The sequence below is a fragment of the Lepidochelys olivacea genome, assembly GCF_965140295.1.
Source record: "Lepidochelys olivacea isolate rLepOli2 genome assembly, chromosome: 12".
Taxonomy (NCBI): domain Eukaryota; kingdom Metazoa; phylum Chordata; order Testudines; family Cheloniidae; genus Lepidochelys; species Lepidochelys olivacea.
In genome coordinates, this window is record NC_140422.1 from 35,146,242 (window position 1) to 35,170,576 (window position 24,335).

The 24,335-nt window shown below is 40.4% G+C and overlaps 2 protein-coding genes across 6 annotated transcripts in view; both read left to right on the top strand.

Annotated features, from left to right (window-relative positions):
* The window catches only part of USP10 (ubiquitin specific peptidase 10), a 74,644-nt gene extending 70,091 nt beyond the window's left edge, over positions 1 to 4,553 (top strand). For all 4 annotated transcript variants that reach the window (XM_084644687.1, XM_084644689.1, XM_084644688.1 and 1 more), the window contains 2 exons: positions 560 to 625; positions 3,493 to 4,553. In XM_084644687.1, coding sequence (XP_084500813.1) covers positions 560 to 625; positions 3,493 to 3,680 — 254 coding nt within the window. In that variant the 3' untranslated portion in view covers positions 3,681 to 4,553. The remainder of the gene's footprint in view (positions 1 to 559; positions 626 to 3,492) is intronic.
* Positions 4,554 to 13,779: 9,226 nt separating this feature from the next.
* The window catches only part of CRISPLD2 (cysteine rich secretory protein LCCL domain containing 2), a 40,720-nt gene continuing 30,164 nt past the window's right edge, over positions 13,780 to 24,335 (top strand). The window contains exons 1-3 of one of the 2 annotated variants that reach the window (XM_084645070.1): positions 13,780 to 13,880; positions 14,235 to 14,495; positions 20,605 to 20,919. In XM_084645070.1, the coding sequence (XP_084501196.1) occupies positions 20,686 to 20,919 (234 nt within the window). In that variant the 5' untranslated portion in view covers positions 13,780 to 13,880; positions 14,235 to 14,495; positions 20,605 to 20,685. Of the gene's footprint in view, positions 13,881 to 14,153; positions 14,496 to 20,604; positions 20,920 to 24,335 lie in introns of those variants that run through there. The other variant, XM_084645069.1, reaches the window with a different exon arrangement.

A 24,335-nucleotide genomic window follows, 5' to 3' on the forward strand; every position in this document is an offset into this window, starting at 1 on the left:
CCTGGAAATTGCAAGGCTAATTATGTAGGGATACATTATAAATGATGTGTTTACTTTGCCAGATAGTATAGTTTGATCTTGGGGTTTGTTTGTTTTTAAGACATACTGGGGAGGTTGAAATCTGTAAAGCACGTGTTACAGGTTGCTTTGGTCAAGCAAGACAGGCAACTGCTATATTCTTTACAATCTCTGCAGTTTACAGGCTGGCCCTCTCATCCTCCCACAAGAGGCATGGCAGGGGAGATAACTATGTCTTGGCCCTTTTCCGCCTCTCCTCTGTATCCCTGGGGTAGCTTTGAATGCTACTCTTGCTTGAAATCCCATATGCAAAGGCTGGTGCTCTGGCCATAAGAAACTAGAAGTTGACCCCCTTGTCTCCCACCACAGAAAAGACTTCAGTGTCTACAGTGTCAGCGTGCTGAGGTTTCAGCCATTTCTTTGATGTAGGAACCTTCAGATGAAAAACTATTTGATTCTTACTTGGAAGTAAATGTTCACCCGACATCAGTTAACACAAAAGTGTTTATCTTGTTAAAAGTGTTGGGTTTTGCTTTTTCAGAGCTACTATCTCCGGGTGTGAAAAGCAAGATTTTTAAAGGCCAAAGAACCTACCGGCTCTTTGCAGGTATTTAGCCGTTTATGTCACTCTATCCCAAAATATTGCATTACTTACAGGAATTCTGGTTGTGGAAATGTTGTAGTTACTGCTGACTAGGATTATAAAATGTTTACTTTAAATTAGTGATGTAACTTGCAGGGGTAGTAAGTTCTAGTGTAAAGTGACGCATAAGTACTGAATATTCCGATTATGTGATTCCTGTCACATTGTTTCAGCTTCTGCCTAAGTAACATAGGATCACAGTTCTGTACCAGATCCATCCTGCACAGGGTATATAGATACTTGCTTTTCAATGAAAGAATGCAGACTGCAAAGCCTCTATTAAGATGCATATAGGTCTGCTCTGTCTCAAGTGGTGTACATCAATATTCATTTTTTCTCAATGAGGTTAAATATTAAGTATCTACTCTTCCGTGAGTATTATTCATTTATGATGACACTTAACACAAATTGTAGAGCATAACTGTTATTGATGATGAATTGGTGTTAGTGACATGCGACTCGAATGGTAAATACATCTTGTGTAGCCAGAAGAACATCTACAACTTTAATTTCGCTATATTTGACACATACCACTGATTTGTAGGGTAACTTTTCAGATGTCTTTTAAAATTGCCAGTTTGATGTTGATTCATTGCATCGTTCTAAACACTTTCAAGATGAGTTCTTCTTGCAGTGTATGAATAGCATATTGTATGACTAGGGAGGTGCCACTGAGTTGACTGTTACATAGTGACATTTTTATGGTAGGAATATATTGAAGTAGCAAATGAAAGACTGTTATTGGTATTAAAGAATGGAAACTGGTGTAAATATTCAGAAGCATTTTATTAATAAACAAAACATTAATTTCCACAGTTTTTAAAAACTATACATAGATTAGTAAGATTTGCACCTGCTTATTTGGATTAGCATCAGAAGAAAAAGCTCAGGGGGCTGGAGCTTTTCACTTCTGGGTCACCAGTTTAGTTCCAGCCCTGGTGGGCTTGTGTGATGAGGTAGTTTGGATCCAGTTCTGTTTAGGTGGTATAACCAGGTTACAGAAGGTACCATCAAGACTGGCAATCTCAGCGGAGGGCAGCAGTTACTTTAGTGGAACAATTCTCACCTCTGGGGTGAGCTTCCCAAGACAGGGTTGGAGAGCTTGGATAAAATAGTATGAGGAAATTTGCATTGCTACTGCCTCATCTTTTGTGACTGTTCTGTAGACACACACACCATTTCAGTCTCCAGTCCATTATTGTTAGTCCAGAACTTTACACACACGGCATGCACAACTTGTACAAAATTTTAATGTCTGAAAAGAGGGTTTTTTAGAATTAAAGATATTTCTAATTAAAAATATAACAAGAGGTTTGCCTAAATATTACTCTGCAGTAAGATAAAATACAAACTGCATCCTAGAAAATCTTATAGGGTAATTTCTATCCTAAAGAACTCTTGAAATATACCAATAATTTAGAATGTGTATACTGTGTACCATAAATCATGCCTGTCTACTTTGTTTAACTTAAAGTACTCATAATATGTATTTGTCTTCATAGAAGTGTAAACAAAATCAGAGTAAATTTAAAGTGTGGTTCAGCTCTGAAAGGTAGACTGTGAAAATGACACTTTCCTACTGCTACTTGTTTTTACTGCTTTGTTTACTCCTCTTAGCATTGCAGAGAGAAACATAGCTAACAGAATGAGCTGGATTCTGTTCTTCCTTGTGCATTATTACCAAAATTATATACCAGTATAATTCCAAACAGTTACACCTGTACAACCCCGGTGAAGGCAGTAAAAATCCCCAGGTGTAGTTTGCACAGGATCAAATGGACCTAATTTTGCTGCAGAACATATTACAGGTGGTGACATTCTCAAAGTAAAGAATCAAACTTGGTTCCATGTTGAGATTGCAGGATTGGCACTCACAAAACTAACAAACAAACTATGCACATTCAAGTGCTTAGTATAGAGTGATTCTTATGGAATCACTTTTGTAGGGTGGAACCATAATTTAAGCAAAATTAAATGGGTTAGATGGGGAGTATCTTATGTTTGTAATAAAGACTTTTGAACAGAGAGTTCTGATATTGTAAAGTTTCATAATGTTCTCTTGTACATGAAGACTTGAGGTTTTATGATTAGATATGAATGAAGGTTGACTCAGGCTTTTGGTTTAAGTCACAGAGATGTCTGAAACTAAATATTGTAAAATACCTACTTTGATCTGCGAACAGTTAACTTGGTGAAGATCGTTTTGACTTGAAATGACAAACAGCAACAAACTGGACATGTAGGAGATTTCAAGCAGTTATGTTTGTTCTCAACTATTTACTAAGTTTGTCAGCACTAACTGAATTTTCTGAAGCTATGTTGAATTGTTGCAGGAAGATGGTCTGTCAATCCCATTGGTCTTTTCCTGTGAAGTAATCCTTCCCTGAAAGCCGTGTAGTAAATGAAAAATATCTATCTTAGACCTTTGGGACACTTGATCTTAAGAATATATTTTTCACTTCTTTAGAATCCTGAGTTTTTGTGCTGCCAGTGAAAAATCACTAGCATCACAATAGGTTTGTTCCTTTGTAAGTGCATAAAATTATGACAGTATTTGCTATCGTATAGATAATGCTGGTATAACTTTAAGTATTTGCGAAGGCATTTCTAAAGGTTTTAGTGGCAAATACTGTATAAGCATAACTTCAGTACAGGATAGCATGTAAACATGCCAGTCAACATGTAGTTAAACTCTTTAAAAAATATGTTCTTGATTTCATGTGAGTTGGGAAGTTTGTTTGAATTATGAACTTAAACAGAGGAACATCTTAGTAAATTTCTATTCCTGTTTTGTTTCCAGTGGAAGTATAAACATTAACTTCTCTTTGCAGTTGTCTATCATCATGGAAACAGTGCAACTGGTGGCCATTACACTACAGACGTCTTCCAAATTGGTCTTAATGGCTGGTTACGCATTGATGACCAGGCAGTCAAAGTGATAAATCAGTACCAGGTGGTGAAGCCGTCTGCTGAACGCACAGCCTACCTCCTGTACTATCGCCGAGTTGACCTGCTGTGAAACTTCCCTCTTTATGCTGTGTGTGCAAGATACCTGCTTTGTAGAACGCCAACTATCACTAACTTTTTTCCTCCTTTAAATGCTCTTTTGAGTGAATCCTTTTTCCCCCTGCAACTATGGGATAGAGTGAAAAAGGAATCTACCTTGGGGGTTGTGCACAACATGGTTTGTGTGTTGACTTGACTTTGCAGAATGAAGTCATTAGGTTGAAAGACTCAGTCTCACGAATCACAAAAAGATAAAATATTTCTGAGTTAATGCTGAATCCTAAGATGATAAAGGGGGTTTGCATTTGATTCCCACTTTCTAATTGCATAGTAGAAGAAAACCCTGCACCAGCAACAAAACTTGTAGATTTCTGTGAAAATAAGTTTTATCTTTACTTAAATAAAAAAAACTAAAAAAAAAAAAAAACCCTCTCTACTCCCCCAGTAGTTTTTGATAAATGATAAAACATGAGCCAGTGTGTATCAGGAGACAATGGTTCTGTGCTTCAAAACAATGTACAAAAGTACAAAATGCAGAGTTGCTGGTTCCTAACAGGAAAAAAACCACATTTTAATAATTGTGCGATGAGAAACTGCTTAAGTACACATTGCAGATCAAATATTTGGAGTTAAAATGTTAGTCTATGTAGATGGGTGATTGTAACTTTATTGCTATTAAGAGATTTCAAACTGCATTTATGCTTCTGTGTACACAAGATTTTAAAAAATGGGCAAAATAATGAAGATTGATATTTCTTTAAGTCTGCTTTGTTTAATTTTGCTGTCTGCTCTCCTATAATGTTGAGTTCCTAATTGTACACAGTTTAGTGATATCTAGGAGTATAAAGTTGTCGCCCATCAATAAAAGTCACAAAGTTGGTTTAAAGTTGTGGGGTTGTGTTTCTTTGACTTTGAGTGTAAATTTCAGTTGTGGAAACTCTAGTCTAGAGTTACTATGCATTTTCTAATTTGAAATAATGCTATTTAGCAGGATAAAATTCACCCTGGTGCAGAGGGCACCAGAAGACCTATGTATCATGTAGGCCTTATTTTGAGGATTTAAGTGCAGGCTCCCTCCCCTCAGGGGTGCTATGATACTCATGAAAGCATAATCATTACCTGATTTTAAAAAAACCATGCCTACTAAGTCAAATGAGTTTTGCATTTAAAAAAAGAAAAAAAAGCAAATTGCAGGAAAAAGTTATTTTCTCCACTGTTTTCCCTTCATGTTTTCAAAATGAAGTAGCTGCTTTATGTTCCAGAAAATTTCTGTAGCATTTCCTTAAGCTGCCTAGATCTCTCTCTTCACTTTTTATCTTTGTCTGGCACAGGCAGGACAGTTTCTTTCCATCTAACTTCTCTGTGATTGTGCTGCTTTTTACTGTTTGTTGAAAGAACTGTACAATTTGCCTTTTTAGTACCTCTAAGGTGTTCATAGCCCACCTATTAATATAGTATCTGGTCACCCTTTTTGTGCTATCTGTTTGGCTTTTTCGTTAAAAGGCAATTAACCGTGTATTTGTACAGCACCTCACGCAATGTGGTTCTGGTCCAGGACTGGGCTCCTATGCACTACAATAATACAAGTTGTTAAGAAGAAGAAGGGGCTTTGGTCACCACGCCATAAAGGAGGAGTGGTGGGAAAGTGTTAATCCACAGCTTCAGCTTTCAGAATCTCTTCATCCAGGGCTGATCCGAAGAGGTGCCCTGCACCTTCAATTTTCATGGAAGTTAATCAGGCCCTTATGTCTACACAGTCATTCAATGAGGAGCAGTAAAACTTTACACTTTAGCTTTGAGAAAATATTGGCTGCCTCTCTCAGTAGAACTTCATTTAAGTCTCCCTGATACTGAGAAAACTGATGTTGAATAGGAGAGATTGAAAGTGACTTAAAAAGAATGAACACACATTGTATGCTGAACCGTGATCCTCAGTCTTTAATGTATTTCTTCTATTAAAACGTTAAAAAGAAGTAAAAATTATACTTCCTTAGCTGCAAGTGTCTATTACAAATCTTTCATTAGCTATATAACTATTCAGTGAAACTGGAAGAAAACCTTATTTTGGATGCTATAAAATCAAATCTTGACTAAGATTTTAAGAAAGAAGTAACGATGTTCCCCATGATTTGGCCAAATTCAAGTTGGACAACCACATTCTCCCTACTGAAGTTTGCACTCTTGCTTTAGTTGGATTCTTCACTTCATTTAATTGTTGGGAGGAATTGCTGTGCATTGTTCAACTGCTGGTGTCTCCCATCCCAGAGGTGGGGGCATTTAACAGTCCCTCTATATAGTTTGTATTATACACTGAGTGTGGTTTGGATGTAAGTTGCTATACAGATGTTTGTTAGAGCTGGTTGGAAAAGTTCCAATGAAACTTTTCCTTCGGAATTTGCTGAATCAAAACCTAAGCACTTCGTGAAGACAGTTTGATTTTGACAAAATTCCACTGAAAACCAAGCAGGGTTCTTGTGGAACCTGACCTGCCAGGTAGGTTTCCTGCCAGTTCATGTACCTGGCAGACTGCCCCAGAGCCCAGGCTCCTAGAGATGGGCAGAGAACATTCTTGTTTGATGGAGAAATTTGTAAATTTTGAACAAAAATCACTTGTTAAGTTGTTGAACCATGGTCACTAGCAAATGTGACTTCTCTGTATGTGATGAGACTTTCAGATTTTGTGAAACAAAATATTCCATAGTTTTTTAAGATTTCTACTCTTTATAGTTTCTGTAGAAGTTAATTATAGTGACATTTAAAAAAAAAAAGCTGAACTCTTAATTCTGCAATTACAAAGTTTCTTGTGCCGACACTAGTAATCCTAGTGTGGAGTTATTAGAACTGGACACACAGTGAGAAAATAATCTTATTTCTTCACTTAAAACCTGATCCAGCAAAGCAAAGAGACTATTCACAGGCTTAAAGACAACAGCATACCACCATCATATTAATCCATCCATTATAACATTAAATACATATATAAGCTTTCACACATTATGTCCCTCCCCGTCCTCCTTTTGAAATTGATGTTATAATTCCCATTGATGTCAATGGTGCATGATTAGACCATTTTACCAGCACTAAAAATGTTTTGTAATCACACTTGTAATTAACATACACTTTAATCTCACAAACCTGCACTGAGCTTTTCCTATGTCAAATAGGAAGTTGAAATGTGAAACAGACATGTAAGTTTACATTCCTTTTTCTGATGATAGTAGGGATTCTTATTACTTTAAATATCTAGTTGATATTTTTTGTATGTATATATAGACTGTTTCTAGTAAATGTAGGCTATTATATAAAACCAAGGCTATGGCTACTCATAAGAGACTTTTCACAAAAACTACACTCTAAATCAGTCTTGCAAAAGAATATGAGCTCCTTTAGCTAGGTTTACTAGGGACCACGTCAAGTGATAATGATGGTTTTGAAAATATTGTGAAAGAGGAAATTCTATTACAAGCACAATGTAAAAGTGAAATACAGTAGTCACTATGATTCTGCATATTCATGTCATTATAATTTTCTTGCTAAACTAAAATGAGAGATGCAGTAGAAGTGTCTCTTGTTTGTTTTTTAGGAACTGGCAGCGATTAATTTCAGGTGTAAAAACAAGTATTGCAATGTCTTTTGGTACCAAATAAACTGTTGCGTAGGGATTTTTAAAATTTAATTTGCACTAAGGATGTTGGACATGCAATTGTTGATGAAACCAGTGCAGTGAGTTACTCAAAGAAGTCAGTGAAAAGCATGTAGCAACATCTGTCATTACACAACCACAATTTTTATTTTCTGTTAACCTGTTCTTGTTTTTGTACAAAGTGTGTATGTTCTTGATTTCTATCTGTAACTGATAATGTCAAATGCATCAGAGCTAAGTGTTATAATTATTTAGTGATGTTCTTAAAGCAGATTTTAACCTGAGGAAAAACTGTCTTGAATGCAAAAAAAGCCAAGATTTTCAAAAACAGAAGCCTGAAAATAGGGCTCCTGAATCCTATACTTGAAAAATCTTGCTCTAAGTATAGCATGCCAGAAGTTCATACTGAAACAGGCTGTCTCAGGGGCGATTTTTCAGAAGAGCCATAGTGACCTACAAACGGAAGGTGGGATTTTTCAGGAGACTGTCACATTTGGAAAATTCCACCCCTAGTGAATTAGTCAAAAAGTCCAGCATATCAGAGTATTGATTAAAGAAAATCAAGAACAGTTCAGATAAGCGCTATGTGATAAGTATGTGTTTTCATAACAGTTGACATAGCATTTCATTGTATCATTGCTTTGTGAAATACTTAGCCACCCCCATAGGCTGGCTACCTATATATCATTATGCCTCAGCCCAGGATTTTTAAGGTACTGGAGGAGCACCATGGAAAACCACAGAATTAGTCCTTTTATGAAGCATGTTTGAAAGTCTTTTTATTTCAGACAGTCTTTGGGCAGCATCTTGGTTGTGCTTTAATTACAATATTTCACTCTCTTATAGGGCCATCCATCCAAGGCTAGTCTTTCATGAATTTAGTTCCAGACTGGTCTTTTGCTGTCTGTCATTACTGTTCTCTCCCAATTTGCAGATAGAGGGGCAGAGGTTAAGTGACTCTCTCTTTAATCCATACAGCTAATACCAATAGTGAATATTTTATGTTTTTATTGTTGGAAGGGATTTGTACCATGGAAACTGCAGAAAGTCAGTGAGTAGTATATTGCTTTGGGTACACAGGTATTAGCCTGTAGTTCGAAAACCAGAAACAAATGGAAATACTTTCCCCTCCATCCTAGTTAATTCACTGAAAGAACCTTCTGCTGGTTTCCAAGATTTGCTCTTGAATTTGTAATTTGTCAGTTGTAAATCCATTTGTGCAAAACCTTTTAAATCACTGATGGAAAACTACTGGTAATGATTTTTATTGACCTAAGAGAAATATTCATATAGAGCAATTTTGAATGGATTCTGCCTTACCATATAGCTCATGCTCTTCAGACTCTTGCTAAGCATGGTTTGTTTGGGCCTTTTCATTTCTCTAATGGGAGGCTACCATGGGAAATCCAGGATGCTGAAGTAGTTCTGATGAGTTGGCCATGTGAATCTGTCCTGACCAATGCCTCAGCATGGTAAACAGAATATTGTGTTGCTAAAGCAGTGATCATTCCTATTTTAAAAAAACAAAACAAAAACACCAAGCCTGACCTTAACCACTCCTGGCCATTAAAAATCCCTTGACACCCTTCTCAAGAGCAGGGGTGCTAGCTCTGAAGTTGTAGCCAAGTGGGCTAATCCTATTCCAGTTGCCAAACATCTGCAGTTTTAAATGGATTTGGGTTGTGTTCATTTCACTGTGTCATTCATTAAACTGTTGCAACCTAGGACTTCACACACCATGGCCATTTGGAATGTCATGGAGACTATTGGAACAGAACTTCCTGCTCCAAAATTGCATACCTCTGGAGACAATGGGCCGTATACTACTAACAGCTGTTAGTAGTATACGGCCCATGGTTTACAGTGGTGTAGGTCTGAGTCTATCGAGTAAGCAGTATATGGCCCATGGTTTACAGCGGTGAAGGTCTGAGTCTATCCAGTAGAGTGCAGTGGTACACACACTGAACGATTTATTACTAAAGTTCTAAACTACTGCAGAAAATTTCTAATCCACTTAACTGTTGGAAAACAATAGCTGGTCTCACAAACTTCTTGCCATAAGAAATCTTAAGCACTTATTTTCATTTTCAATAGAACCTCGCTTTTTAAAAAATTATTTGCATTATATGTTGCAGAGAAATCTATGGGTAATTGTGCATTTTATTTTGTTAGCTTTATGATATTGGTGACAGCAGAAGGAGATTATGGTGGTTTATATCAGAGCAAATTTATAATGAACTTTTTTTCCTTCTTTGGGCAAAATCTCTAAAGAGAGAGAGTCGGGGAAGCTTCTACCAATTTCTTGCATCTGCAAACTTGCAATGGAAATTCACAAAAATAGGCTTTCTTGCAGGTTAGTCCAGAGGGGATTACGCTGATTTAGAAGCATCCCCCATGCTATTTCTGCTCATGATCACTGTCTTCCAAATTGATCAGAAGAGGGGGAGAGTATATTGGGACCTCCATTTATGTTTGAGAATGCTTAATACATATATTGTGGCCCAGAAATTATAAGCTTGATGAGGAAGGAATTGTCTTTGTTTGTACGGCACTTAGCACAAAGGGGTCTTGATTTTCTGATTGGGGTCCCTAGCCACACTGTCATAACAGAAATGGACTGACTTGAATCAATAACCTGTCTCGGTACACTAACATGTGCCTCTTACGTGAGCATATATTTGGATTAGAAATGGAGTGTGATTCTGTTTGTCTAAAATCAAGGCATGCAGTCTGCATGTTAAATAGTGAAATAACTGAAATCTGTCTTTGTTTCTGTTTGTTGGCTGTTACATAAAAAGGTTTTTCTTATAAATTCAATCCATTTATGTGGCTTTTCCCACATATGAACCAGAGAAGTTATAATCAAGACCATAATAACTATGAAGTGAATGGTTAAAAGTAACTTCTGATTTGTTTTGGCATTGACTGAATGTAGGACTTGAAACAGCTGAATGAAGACAAAATGAAAATTTAAACGTAATGTGAAGTGTTGGTTTTGTCTAAAACATGTAGCTTCCAACTCCTCCCACGGTCACAACAATTACGTATTACTCTGAAGTGAGTCAAGGCTTAGCAACAGCATATGGGACAAAGTAATCAAGATTTGCATCAGATAGGAAGAGTCTTGTTTCTGGCACGTTTGTTTTCAGAATCAGATATGTTTGAATATCTGTCCACATTATGGAAATCCAGCCTATTTTAGTCGTTTAACAGTAGCCATGAAAGAGACTTGCATATTTTGGACTCTTGGGAAAATACTTGCAGAACATGATGCAATCTAGGCAACTGCCTTCTCTTTGATCCTTCACAATAAACGTATTATCATGTTCCAGTTCCATGGAAACACAAAGTGGACCAAATTCATGTATTTAAGTCCATTGACTTCAGTGAGCTTACAGCAGGGACAAATTTCATCCACTGAATTTGTATAGCTCAAAAATATCCAACAGAATCCCAGTGGAGATAAGTAGTAAAAATATGTAGACAACATAATGTTCCACCTCTTCATACTTCAATTGAAATGAGCCCTAGCTCACAAGTGATGAGAAGTTTAGTGGACTCATCCTAGTCCATAATACAACTGGATACAGTGTCTGGGCTTGAGTGATGGAGCTAATGTACATATCAAAGGAATACATCCCTTAAAGCAGGGGTTCTCAAACTGGGGGTCGTGAGGTGGCTATGTGGGGGCTCACGAGCTGTCAGCCTCAACCCCAAACCCCGCTTTGCTTCCAGCATTTATAATGGTGTTAAATATATTTAAGTGTTTTTAATTTATAAGGGGGGTCAGACTTAGAGGCTTGCTATGTGGAAGGGGTCACCAGTATAAAAGTTTGAGAATCACTGCCTTAAAGCATCAAGAATAAATTGTGGATAAATTGGAGAGAGTCCAGCGAAGGGCAACAAAAATGATTAGGGGACTGGAACACATGAGTTATGAGGAGAGGCTGAGGGAGCTGGGATTGTTTAGCCTGCAGAAGAGAAGAATGAGGGGGGATTTGATAGCTGCTTTCAACTACCTGAAAGGGGGTTCCAAAGAGGATGGCTCTAGACTGTTCTCAATGGTAGCAGATGACAGAACGAGGAGTAATGGTCTCAAGTTGCAGTGGGGGAGGTTTAGGTTGGATATTAGGAAAAACTTTTTCACTAAGAGGGTGGTGAAACACTGAAATGCGTTACCTAGGGAGGTGGTAGAATCTCCTTCCTTAGAGGTTTTTAAGGTCAGGCTTGACAAAGCCCTGGCTGGGATGATTTAACTGGGAATTGGTCCTGCTTTGAGCAGGGGGTTGGACTAGATGACCTTCTGGGGTCCCTTCCAACCCTGATATTCTATGATTCTATGATAATAGGGAGATGGGTAATTCTGTTCAGACTGACTCACTGGAAAGGGTTAATTCACAGCAGGAATGTGTGGGAATTACAAAATCACAAATTCCCCCTGGATCTGGAAATTATTTGAAATTTGTATATGGTGGTTAAATGAATTAATCGACTTTCTGGTAATACTAATGCAGCATCTTTAAGAGGCAGATGATTCACTGCGCCAGAGCAGTGTGTGGTTTGTACCACTTAGACTAGTGCTCAGACTGTCTTGGGAACTGGAGCCTTGTCATGTCTCTGGATTTGGATGATTCTCAGTGATTGCCATTGGAGGGGTGAACTAAAAAGAGGTCAATGGGCCTAATGCTGTTGAGTTGGTGGAAAAAAGGTTAGTCTGTGAATTTAGCAAAACCATCAGTCCTGGAAGAAACTGTGGAGCAAGAAAATTAATTCAAGAAAAATACAGTCCTATCTATGACTTCAAAGTAACTATGGCTATCTATCTGCCACTCCAGTCTGTCTAGTGTCCTGTTCATCGCAGCATCAGAGCATCAACTCATTTTGGGCTAAGGCTAACATATGCAAATTCCACTGAATTTCTATAAGCAAGGTAGAGCTGTGGGCTACAGATAACGGGCCATATGCCATTGTTTCACATGTGGAACTCCTTTAAAATAAACCAAAATGTCATCCAAATACAAATAGAAAAGGATTGACCTGACAGAGTGGATAATATTGTAGATATATTGTGATCTTCATCTTAGATTGTTCTTAAGGAGACTAGGTGTTTTGCACTCATGTTGTTCTAAAGAAAGATATTGATAATACTTGCCAGTGGATCTAATTATTTAAAAAGCCGTGCAGACTGGACGCCATGCTAGGGGATTTCTGTAAGGAGAACAGATATCCAGACAGATTGGATTCTGAAAACAAGATATCACTTCTCAGAAAAAGCTTAGCTCTGAAAAATGGTGAAAAGCCAAGAGTGATTAAGCAAAGACATCTATAGGGGTCAACATTTGAGAGAGGGGGTTCCCCCCACTGGTAAATTGCCCACTGTACTGGAGAGAGCGGGCCTTGTTTCTTATTTAATGAAGATGGTGTTTCTAATAATCTGTAAATCAAGTAAGATACATCTATTTTTGATTTGCAAGCTTTGCTGTGTTTTAAATATATCCTTCTTTGAAGAATACTCTGAGAGTCGCAGTCTTCAGACAAGGATTGATGGGATAAGCTATTGACTGTTGGAAAGACATTGGGCAGCAGTTTAAAAGAGAAAATGATCCAGACTGTTTTAAAAAGACCTTGGTGGTTTCTCGTGTGTGTATTTGTGTGTACACATACCAACATTTCTGCCTCCATCTTTCTTGAATGCCCCTAGAGAGAGTAACTAAGGGATTCTCATTCAACCAATGGATTGCAGAGTATTGGTTTCACTGGTTTATTTCCCTAGCCTTTTACATTCAAATTCTCTTCTGCCCAAAGCACTCCCTTTGACAGCCACCAAAACCCTGTTGGAATCAATGCGTTGCTCTAAAATCCACAGGGTGGCTTCTTAGCCATCAGTCACAGTTATTTTGTTGTTTCTTCTGTTTTTAATGAAAGGGAGCCGGGACTGGCAGCGCCTCTCTGCGGAGCTAAGTACACAGGCGATTCGGGAACATCCCGGCTGCAGTCTGCAAGCGCGGTCCGGCTCCGCTCGCCCCTGCCCTGAACGCTGACCCGCCCCGCCCGCCAGGAGTCAGGTTCAGACGGGCAATGGCTTCTCGGCAACTGCGGAGCAGCGCCCCCTGGCGTCCCTCTCAGCACGCGGACGAGCGGCATTGTCTTTGCGAGGGGAGACAAGAAAGCTTTGCAAAGTGACAGCAAAGCCTTGGGAGATGAACTGACGTTTGCAGCCATTGAATTGCGATTTTCCTTCTTGCAGCGGTTCCCCACCTCTCCTTCCTCCGAAGCACACGCTGTCACCTCGCCGGTCTCTCGTTTGGCTTGGTTCATAAGGCAATTTGGTTGCAGGGCTTTACGCTGCACCCCCCCCCCCCCTTTCCTCCCTGCCTTTGAATCTAAATTGGTTTGTTTTGCAGTTAAAGCCTTTCCTTTGATTTCTCTCCCCCCCCCCATCCTTTTCTGCTGCGGGCAGGAGGCTCTTGCTTAGCTGGGGATCGCATTTCCCATCTCTCCTTCGCAGCCAGAAACTTCGGAACAGGCGGAGCCGCAGCTTCGACTCGACTGATCCTTGGAAAATTACGAGTTAGTGGTTTGGGGTTTTGTTTTTGGGCTCTTTTTTACTTCAAGGGCTGCAGCTAAGTGATCTCTTTGGATTTCACTGGTGAATTAAATCTGAGTCCAGAGCCCTGTCTCTCTGGCCCCATCCGTGTAGCTGGTTTCATGGAAAACTTGTAAATTATCATTTGGTTTTAATTATTGGTCCCTCCTCTCCCTGTCTCTGTCTCCTCCCCCCGCCCCCAGTTTTTTTTTTTCCCTCTCTCTCTCTGTTATATTACTCCATTTGGTAGGGCGATTCTCAGTTTTCTTGGGCTAGATGGTATCTCCCGGCTGCCCTGAGAGATTTGATGACACCCCTCTATTTTTTCCTTTTCTCAGAAAATAAAGAGCAGTTGCCAAGATCATAGAGGGCCAAGAAATGATCATAACCCTGGAGAGTATAAATATTGGTGGCGAAGTTCTGTGAGAACAGCATTCATCACTACCAGCTGTGCTGAGACCTTAGCATTCATTGCATCTAGAGACAGTTGTCACTTCCCTCCCTCCCTCCCTGTTTTCATATTTAAAATATATAATTTATTTTCCACAAGCAGGTTTTTGAGGAGTTTTGGCTTCTGGTGGACTTGCAGATTTTGAGAGGTAAGTGTTAAATTTTAACACCAGATTTTTGACACTTGTTTTAAACCTTTTGTTGTGTGTAACAAAAATCTCAGTGTTACAGATGTAGACGTTTAATAACGTCTTCAAAAGATTGTGTGTGATGCCAAATTGCACTTTAATAGTAAAGTTCCATTTATAAATAGTTCATAAGAGGTTAACAAAGTAATAGATGTTGTTACATAAATAGCATTACTAGGGTTATAGACGTTCTAAGCACATAAGTGGAAAGTGTCATTGATAATTGTAATCAACCAGTAGACCTGTTGGATGCTATAACCTCTAATAATTGACTGACCATTTATTAAAACATCTACTGAGTGTTTCTTAAACTTTTATAAACTATTTATATAAACTATTAAATATAAGTTATTTATTACATTTATGAATCTAAACTGGGTCTGTGACTAAACCTTCAAATACTAGTAGAACGAGGTAACTTCTGTTAACAGTTTAAAAAAAACAACTTTTAGTATAGCTTTAGGTAGAAACTCACCCTCTTGTATTACACTAGAGTGGATGATGGTAGATCCAGACATTTTACCTCTGACCTTGAAAACATAGATTTTACAGTTTTAGGCGGTAAAGATGACAACGTGTTCTAAGTCACAGCATTTGTAATTTCACTCTGAATATTCTGCTGGGATTATGTTTGCAGAAAAACCCAACAACTTTGTAAAGCCTCAAATATGTGCATGTTGGCTAAAAAGACAAGGCTGCATACACAAAATATACAGTGGGCATAGTGCTTGAATCTTGAGTTTATGTATGTGAGTGAAAATCTGATCCACCACGGGCTCTGCTTTGCTGGTTTTGAGTTGTTGCTGGCATCCTATGTTAACTCTTGCATTTGCCCATTTCCTCTGCCTTCTCTGTGTATAATATCCCGTGGCACTGCAAATATTTGCAGTAATAGCATGTATAATCAGGAGAATAATCCAACCATTTTAATATTTAACTAGGGGGCATTTTAGAGATCAATAACAATAAAGCATTTTAAGGTCTGGTGAGGACACCACACTGAGGCTGACTTTGTCTGTTTGCCTGTGGGTTGAGTAGGGAGTTTTGCATGGCAGCTTCTAGAGGTTACCCGTGCTTCTACTGTCTGAGATCACAAGCTATCCATTAGTCTAGGAAGTAACTTTTTGTCAACGGTCTTTTCAAAGCCCATTTAAATATGACCTCTTCAGATCTCAGAAAATACTTCTTCCTTTGTCCCCAGTTGAAATACAGTAACTCCTTGCTTAACATTGTAACTATGTTCCTGAAAAATGCCACCATATGCAAAATGATGTTAAGCGAATCCAATTTCCCCATAAGAATTAATGTAAATGTGGGGGGGTTAGGTTCCAGGGAAATTTTTTTTCACCAGAGAAAAGACATTGTATACATATATAGTATAAGCTTTAAACAATTTAATACTGTCCACAGCAATGAATGATTGCGAAGCTTGGTTGAGGTGATGGAGTCAGAGGGTGGGATATTTCCCAGGGAATGCCTTGCTGCTAAATGATGAACTAGCACTTGGCTGAGCCCTCAAGGGTTAACACACTGTTGTTAATGTAGCCTCACACTCTACAAGGCAGCGTGGACTGAGGCAGGAGGGAGGAAACACAATAGATGCAGGTCAGTCACTGCAAACACTTCCCTGCAAAAACTGACATGGTAATAAGCCCACGTGATCCAGCTGGAGTGCACCACTCCCTCCTCCTGACGGCACATGGACGGCTGCACAAGTGCTGACTTTCCAAAGTGCTGGAGTGAGAGAGAGAGAGAGAGAGGTGCATTACCCCTTTAAGTCTGCTGACCGCACTTCAAGTATGTTGCCCTTTTAAGCAGATCAGCCAGTTCAGACAAGAAGCAACAGCTTCCAGCAAGCTCCCTCCTTTCTGTCCCCGAGCCCTGTCCCCCTCCACCTCTTTGTGGAGAGGGGGTATGGAGCAGGGGGACATCCTGATATCAGCACCCTTCTTCTCCCCTTCCCCCAGCAAGCAGGGAGCTCCAGGGAGAAGCTCCAACGCAGAGGGCAGGGCAGGAGCTGCGTGGTCACCTGAACTGCTGATGAGCAGCTGCTGAGCCACATACCTTACAGGGAATTTAGGGGAGCCGATGGGGTAGGGGGGCTGCTGGCCCTCCTGGTTCTAATCCCCACAAGAAAGGGCTGCTCTTCCAGAGAATCCTACAAACAGTGGACAAAGCAGGTGGCTGCCAAAGGACGTGATAAGGGAGCATGGCACAACTTTCAACGAGCATGTTCCCTAATAGATCAGCAACAAAACAACCTTAACCGGGACAATGTTAAGTGAGGAGTTCCTGTATATTTGGCCGGTGAGATGCCTTCACGTCTGAACGTTCTGGAGACAGTTTCTGCCGATTCACTGGTTTCTGATCAGTCCCAGATGTTACCATGGCATCGATACCATGAGCCTGATGCGCTTGAAAAGAGGTCATAGAAATGCTTTCTCCCCGTCCCCTGAATAAAGCAAAGTTTAGTCAGCTGGGACAGTGGTTGAGGAAGCTATCAAACTTCCAACTCGCACACCACGTGCGTCCAAAGAGTTTCCACCATTGGGATGCCAGTGATCTGGTCGCTGTCAGTGACAGGCTACTAGACAAGATGGACCCTTGCCATCTTATAAATAGGGTAACTACCTACTATACTGGCATGTTTATTCCCCCCCACCCAATGGCACTCCCTCCATTTCACTCATCGTTCCATACCCTCTTTGGTATGCTGGAGAGTTATTTGTTCAGATAATTCCCTTCACCTGGGAAACTGGTGCAACTGAATGTCTTTGGGCCAAGTTCTAGCCCCATTGAAATTAATGTCAAACCTCTCCTTGATTTCTAATTGAAATCAGTGATCCTATGGATGCACATTCACAGAGGATGCAATGGGTGATTTGTCTGGTCTAAAAGCACAGAGTGCTGGAAATGATACTTCCCCCCTACCTGAAAGTCAAGTACTTGAAGCAGGGACTGAATACTTAGTCCACGAACATTAAAACTAGGTTTCAAGGCAGCCCAGTTGGGGAGAAGGGATCATGCTGTTAATTCACAAGCAGAGGAGAGGACTCAGAGAATAATGCACCATCTGTTACACTGTGTTGATTAGCAGCTGAAGGGCTTGAACAAAGTAGCCAAGGGTCTGTTGAGGACTTGACATGTTGACTTCATCACGTAGTAACAAGTTTGGTATGTCTCTGGGCTGTCAGATGATTCAGCTGATTCTCAAGTTACAATTTCTTGTACCTGCACTGTGTGGCGGACGGGGCCCCTGGTTAGAAAAGGGAGTAAATCTAGGTCAGTAGGTATAGCTATGCCAGCTGTCTGCTTCTCTCCGCCATACCCTAAGAAGCAGGCTGCATTTAAAATTCCTCATAATAAATAGCCACGGCAGATCATCTTTATTTAAAACCTCTTAGGGAAGTATCTGAAAGTAGGAATTGTTCCCTGTCTTGGGCCAGATGGTCTACAAAAGTAACAGCTCATTTCCCACCTAGCCAGTTAGGCTTCATTTATGGAGGGGTTTGTGCCAGCAAACAATGCCGAGAAGAGAACGAGGTTAAAACAATATTTATCTTTTAAAAAAATGGAAATTGTGTGCCTTTAAGGATCTTACTGGCCTAATTCAACCTCTATTTAACCAATGAAACACTGAATGGGGATGACGCTTGCATGTTACACTGCCTCTATAAAGCAAGGAAGTATTCTAGTGAAGTAATTAAGACATTTTCTTTGCATGGCATTATCGTGATCGCCATTGCTTTAGGAAAGCCCAGCTCAACTGCTTAACACTTTGCTTAGGAAAAAGTATTAGTGGTTGGTTGTTTATTTGTGCCACAGTAGCACCTAGGAGACTCAGTCAGGGATTTGGGCTACATTGCGCTAGACACATGCTGGGACAACATAGGCCCTGGGCTCGATTTTTAGGGGGTTGACGCTCCCCTTGACTTCAACTAGAGTCTTGGGAGCTCAGCACCTCAGAAAATTAAACCCTTTACGTTTTGCATTCTGAGCATTGTCCTCATCAAAATAATTGCGTGCTGGGTCTGCACCCCTGCCTAAAAGGCTGTTGTTGACACCTGGCTGCATTTCCATTAGATTGGAAGCAAAATATTTCTAGATTTAAATATAGAGCATGCTCTGATTTATGTTTTTCCACCATTAAAAGCAGTTCTGCTGTCCCCTTAAAGACATAACACTCTGCAAGAAAGAAAATGAACCACCTCTTCCAAACACATTTAACGCTATCAAGCCATGAATGCCCCTGCTTCAGAACACCCAGTGGGGGAAGATGTAGCGGTAATTTGCTATGCTGTAAATTTAAACAGTAAAATCTGCAGAACTGTCACTTAAAGAAAATATTTGCGGGCCTATTCAGGAAGGGCTCTAACTGCTATCACACAAAAGGCTGTTTAAAATGACAGCATTAGGGATAGTTTTGACGAGGGAAAGACTCATCTCTTGGAATATTCCCTCTTTGTAGAGCTGCCCTGACATACAGTTGTTCCCGTTGGCATGGTGGTTCCCAGATTGCAAGCCTCATGGAATAACACTGGAAGTCCTTTATTCACCACTTTGGTTTTATGAAGAGGGGACTGGATAGTTCCACTGTTGGATGTGCAGTGTGAATGTTTAAACCCTATTACGTATTATTCCTATGATGGTAGCTATTACCGGTCCCACTTGAGATCACAGCAAACTGGACAAACCTCTAGTAAGAGACAGCATAGGATCTATATAAGCCAAGATAAATGGCCCTCAGGTGAGGGAGTAAGTGTGGACTATTAATGAGGAGAATCAGGGTGGAGAATTTGCTTGAAGATTACAGGTGCGTCTGAAGGAAGGGACAGAGAGGGGGCCTTGCAATTGAGGACATGGATGATTAAGGCTGGAGATTCAAACCATCATCAAGTCAGCACATTTAAATTTAGGGCCAGCCATTCCTCTCTGGTTAACCCTCCCCATTAAAGGCAGGCTGACTCATGGCAACCGAGCAGTGCAGAAGTGGTTCCTGTTTAAGAGGAGGAAGGGAAATCTACTCCAGCTCCTCTCCTAATCTGTAATAATTCATATAACTGGCTGCACATCTGTCTCCAGCTAAGTGCAGTAACAGCGTCAGTGAGAACACCCCAGTGCGTCACTTGCAGACAGGAATTTTGATTGCTTTGATATTACGATGACATTTTCACATAAACATACAGAGATTCTGGGAGCTGGCAGCTGGCTCTGCCTGAGTCTATTGGCAGGCGGAGGCCTCTGAAATAGCTGTAGTTCATGTCTGACCTCTGTGACTTGGCTGCTGGGGAAGTTTGCTTTCCCTTTTGTTAGGATCTGTTCTCCTTTAAGGACGACACTTGGAAGAAATAATGTGTCATTGCTCACCCTGCATACGTGAAAAGGCACAGCTTGGATTATGTGATGGTTTAAGGGCCTGGGGATTGATTCACCCTGATGGATACAAATTACAGCTCAAAGGGGAATCTATATATACTCCAAAGGAAAATTCAATTTTCCCCATCTTTATGGGCGTTCCATGGCTGTCCGGGCAATGCTCCGCCCCCACACAGTCCCACCCATTTTTGGAGCTACATTGGGTCCCTCTAGATTCTGCATGTGGAATGGGCTGCAAAGAGGTTATGAGCACATAACATTGGTGCAACTCTCTTTTCCCTCCAGGGTGGGCATGCTGGAAGTAGGTGCAGGCAAAAAGATTGGCCTTGCAAAATTCATGTGCAACGGCATATCTAATTAGTTCATATAACCCCAATGATTGTATGTGCAAATTGAGTAATGGTATGTGGAAGAGGATAGATGTGGAAAAAGAGAGTATTCAGCATGAGATCTAGATAATGCCTAATTTAAGAAGGAAATAGGACAGAACATCCTATCTGTGACGTGGTAAACATTGAGGTTCATCACTGCTGTGTAGGAGTGAAAATAATTCATTTAACTTTCAAATTTACATCGCTCCTTTATTGTGCAAAAACCAGAATCCAAGGCCTCTTGCCTCTTTGGAAATTCTATGGGATGTCGATCTTCTTTAGTGGTAGGTTAAGTGACTGTTTGTTTCCTGCCTGAATTTCAGATCTGTACGGAGCAGTAGAGCTGCCTTTGAGAAAACCAGAGTGCTTCCATCTTCTTCATCTCGACTTCCATTGAGTAGAGAATGACCATGAGTCCTGCCCTGCCTTTGTTCCTCCCTCTTGGATGTTTACTGGTTTTGATGCACGAAGCGCAAGGCTTTTTCTTGCCCAATGGCACGCAGTTCGAGAGCATTTTGAGCAGATATCACTCCAGAGCCAAGAGAGCCATTCCAAGGTCAGACAAAGAGGAGATTTTGATGCTTCATAACAAGCTGAGAGGTGAAGTCTACCCTTCAGCCTCCAACATGGAATATATGGTGAGTTCAACTACTGGTACTGAAATTTGTGTGACCACTGCAGTTTTTCTGGCCAGAGGACAGTAACAAATTCTGCTAGTGGTTTCCTGGTGCCATCTTATGCCACTGAATTGTTTTTGTTTGAAGGGTCCATTAGTGGGTCAGCTAGTCCATCCCATTGCATAGTTTCAGGACTGATTTCATTATTCATAAAACATCCTCAATACTGTCTAGTCTAGCCCTGAATGCCTCCATTGATGGCAATTCCACAACCTCCCTTAGCAGCTTATTCCATACCTAAATGTCATCAAAGTACCCCATTTTCCCTTACATTTAACCTCCATTCTCCCGGTTGAAGCTTCAGCCGATTAAGACTCTGGCATTGTGGGATGCCACTGTCTGCACAGAGAAGCCACACCAGCCATCTCTGAGAAGCATTTACTCACCTACAGGAATCACGCCTTTGCCTGGGGTTCTTTGGATTGCCGCAGTTATGTCCCAGTGCCTCTGGTGATATGCTAACACCGCCAATTCTCATTGATTGGGAGTTGAAGATGCTCAGCACCTTGGGAGGATCAGGATTTCTCCATCTGCAATATAGGCCCAATCTGTTAAAATCTTTAGAAAGACTCCCACTGAGGTCAGTGGTAGATGGATTGGTGGTATTTGATGGTTTTTTTCCCCCTGAGCTCAAGGAACCAAAATACAATTTTGGTCAATGTGTACTCTCACTTCAGAGAGAGCCCTTGAAAAGTCTAAGTGTTACATGTGTCTTTACCAGCAGCAGCAATTAAGATGACTACATTTTCACCATAGAGCTTTCTATACAGGCTATTTCTGGGGTGTCTTCAAAATATTGTGGAATCAGAGAACGACAGAGGGTAATAATTTTTGTGCATTTATCTCTCCTGCAAATATTGTTACTGCAAAAATAGCACCAATTTGACAGTCTGTCGGTCTCTGGATTGATTCAGTGAGCTGGTAATGGAGACCGTGTACAGAAAGGATTTATGTGATATAAAAGGCATCTTTTATTAATAATACCTTTTGCCATTTAACTGGATGCCAAAAATGTAAAACTCTGTCTTAAGAGAACAGCGAGGAAGAGTAAGGGAGAAGAGGTAGAAGTAAAGACAGATGTAATATTGCATCAGCTCTTTAGATAAGCCTTCAGAGTGCCAGGTTCCTTGCTATTAGTCATTGCTGCTTTGTCAGTGAGAGAGAGTTACAGTCCCTCCTAAGAATTGTTTTACTGTATCACTGTTGTTCAGAAGACGGCGATATTCTGCGGGCTGCCTGTAAGATACTGCAAGGGAAGATGTGGCTTGATTGATTCCAAGAAAGTAAACACAAAGCAATGCAAGAAAGCCAAATGTATTTTCATTGGCTTTGGGGATTTAAAAGTGCTTCAACTGTGTAGTGTTCACTGGCTGACTTCTATTTACTCGTCCAGGATGGTTACTGTTTTATGTTTGTCTTAGCTCAGTGTGCTTTTCTAGTGGTTTTATGGGAGACTTTATACAAATGAAAGAGCCTTGTATGCTGTGAAGAAAGAAGCTGGGTATAAATTGGTGCTTCTTGGAAAGACTATAATCAGCCTTTCATGTGTTCATGTTTACCTAATATTCCTCGGGAATCCTTGCACGCATTCTGAATGCTAAGTTAACTTTAATCCTTTGTTTTAACAGAACACTTCTCAGTGGTTTGAGCATTGGCCTGCTAAACCCAGGGTTGTGAGTTCAATCCTTGAGGGGGCCATTTAGGGCTCTGGGGCAAAAATTGGGGATTGGTCCTGCTTTGAGCAGGGGGTTGGACTAGATGACCTCCTGAGGTCCCTTCCAACCCTGATAGTCTATGATTCTATGACCTAAAGCTGCACAGAGAGCTAATGTTTTCCAGGAAATGGAGATATTAATCTGCTGTGTCATTATCTCTTATTATCCAACATATACCAAAACTAAATGATGTAGCCAGTTCAATAACATACATGTATGCTGAACAACATATTCCCTTTATCGTCTGAGAGCAGTTATACATCTAACTGAAGCAAGAGAATGATTCAAGCAAAGGGAAAAAATGTCTGAGGGTGGGGTAACAGTAGAGTGGAGAGAGAATAGAAATTCAATAAAGCCGTAACCTAGTGCAATGCAAGCTGTTTTGCTTGACTGTGTTAGGGTAATGGAGTTCAAGGTTAGCAGTGGTATTCAGTGTTAATGGAAAATGAGTTCCATGGCTCCCTTTTGGCAGGCTTTGTTCTAGGCCAGATGTGAACAGTGTACATTCTTCCAGATGAAGCTGGCCAGAAATAAAATTACCCTAACCACCTTGCAACTTTAGTACATAGACTTTCACTGTATGTTTTTATTATAGAACAGTAGTAATGGTGATGGCTTACGGCCAAAACAAAACAAGCTCCATGTTTATAATAACCCTTGAAAAATAAGCAGCAACTTCTAAGAGACCAGTGACCTTTAGGTTGGCTTAGTCAGAAGCAATGAACATCAAAAACCTTACCTTGCCCAGAGGGGCTGGATGACTTGTGTATTGTCTCTCAGTTCTCAATGGATTTTTCCAACAAATTAACAGGCTACAAATGATTGATGGGCTACACATATTCCTAGAAGGAAAGTATCTTGGTTCCCTTGCATGTGGAGTTAACCTGTCCTTCCTCTACGTGATTAAAAGTAGTGAAATTACTAATCATGGATGTGGAGGGGATCATATTACTTTGCGGTACAAGCAAGCTGGTCCAAGGTTCTGCCAACGCACCTCAACCCACCTTGTAGAATATCTGCTTTTCCAGTTCCACGCCACTCATGAGAGTAGAGTGCCAGTCCTGACACGGCAGTGGAGTTGGTTGAGATTAGCCAATTACTTGTGTGAGCTTAAAATAGCGTTCCAACCCAAGTGTCACATTTACCAACCGGACAGGTGAGCACATGCATGCCTAATTGTGCATGCTCCTATTGTTAGTGTAAACTATGCATGTGTTTTGTGTACATAATTATGTCCTTAACTTCATTCAAAAACTATCCCAAGTCTCCAGAAGTAAAACGTGTACGAAACCATTTTGAATCATGTTCACCGCCAGCACGTTTTAAATCGTTTCCTGGAGATTATCCACCACAGTGAAGACTCGGGCAGTCACATTCGCCAATATACGATATGTATTTACTTTCTCTGGGTTACAGCTACCTATTGCTATGGCAGTTAGGTTACAGTCAATCTGAACACAAGAAAAAAACCCAACAATTTAAGCTGACGCTTGAAACCAATTAATGCAGTGGTTCTCAAACTTTTGTACTGGTGACCCCTTTCACATAGCGAGTCTCTGAGTGCGACCCCACTTATAAATTAAAAACACTTTTTTATGTATTTAACACCATTATAAATGCTGGAGGCAAAGCGGGGTTTGGTGTGGAGGCTGACAGCTCGCA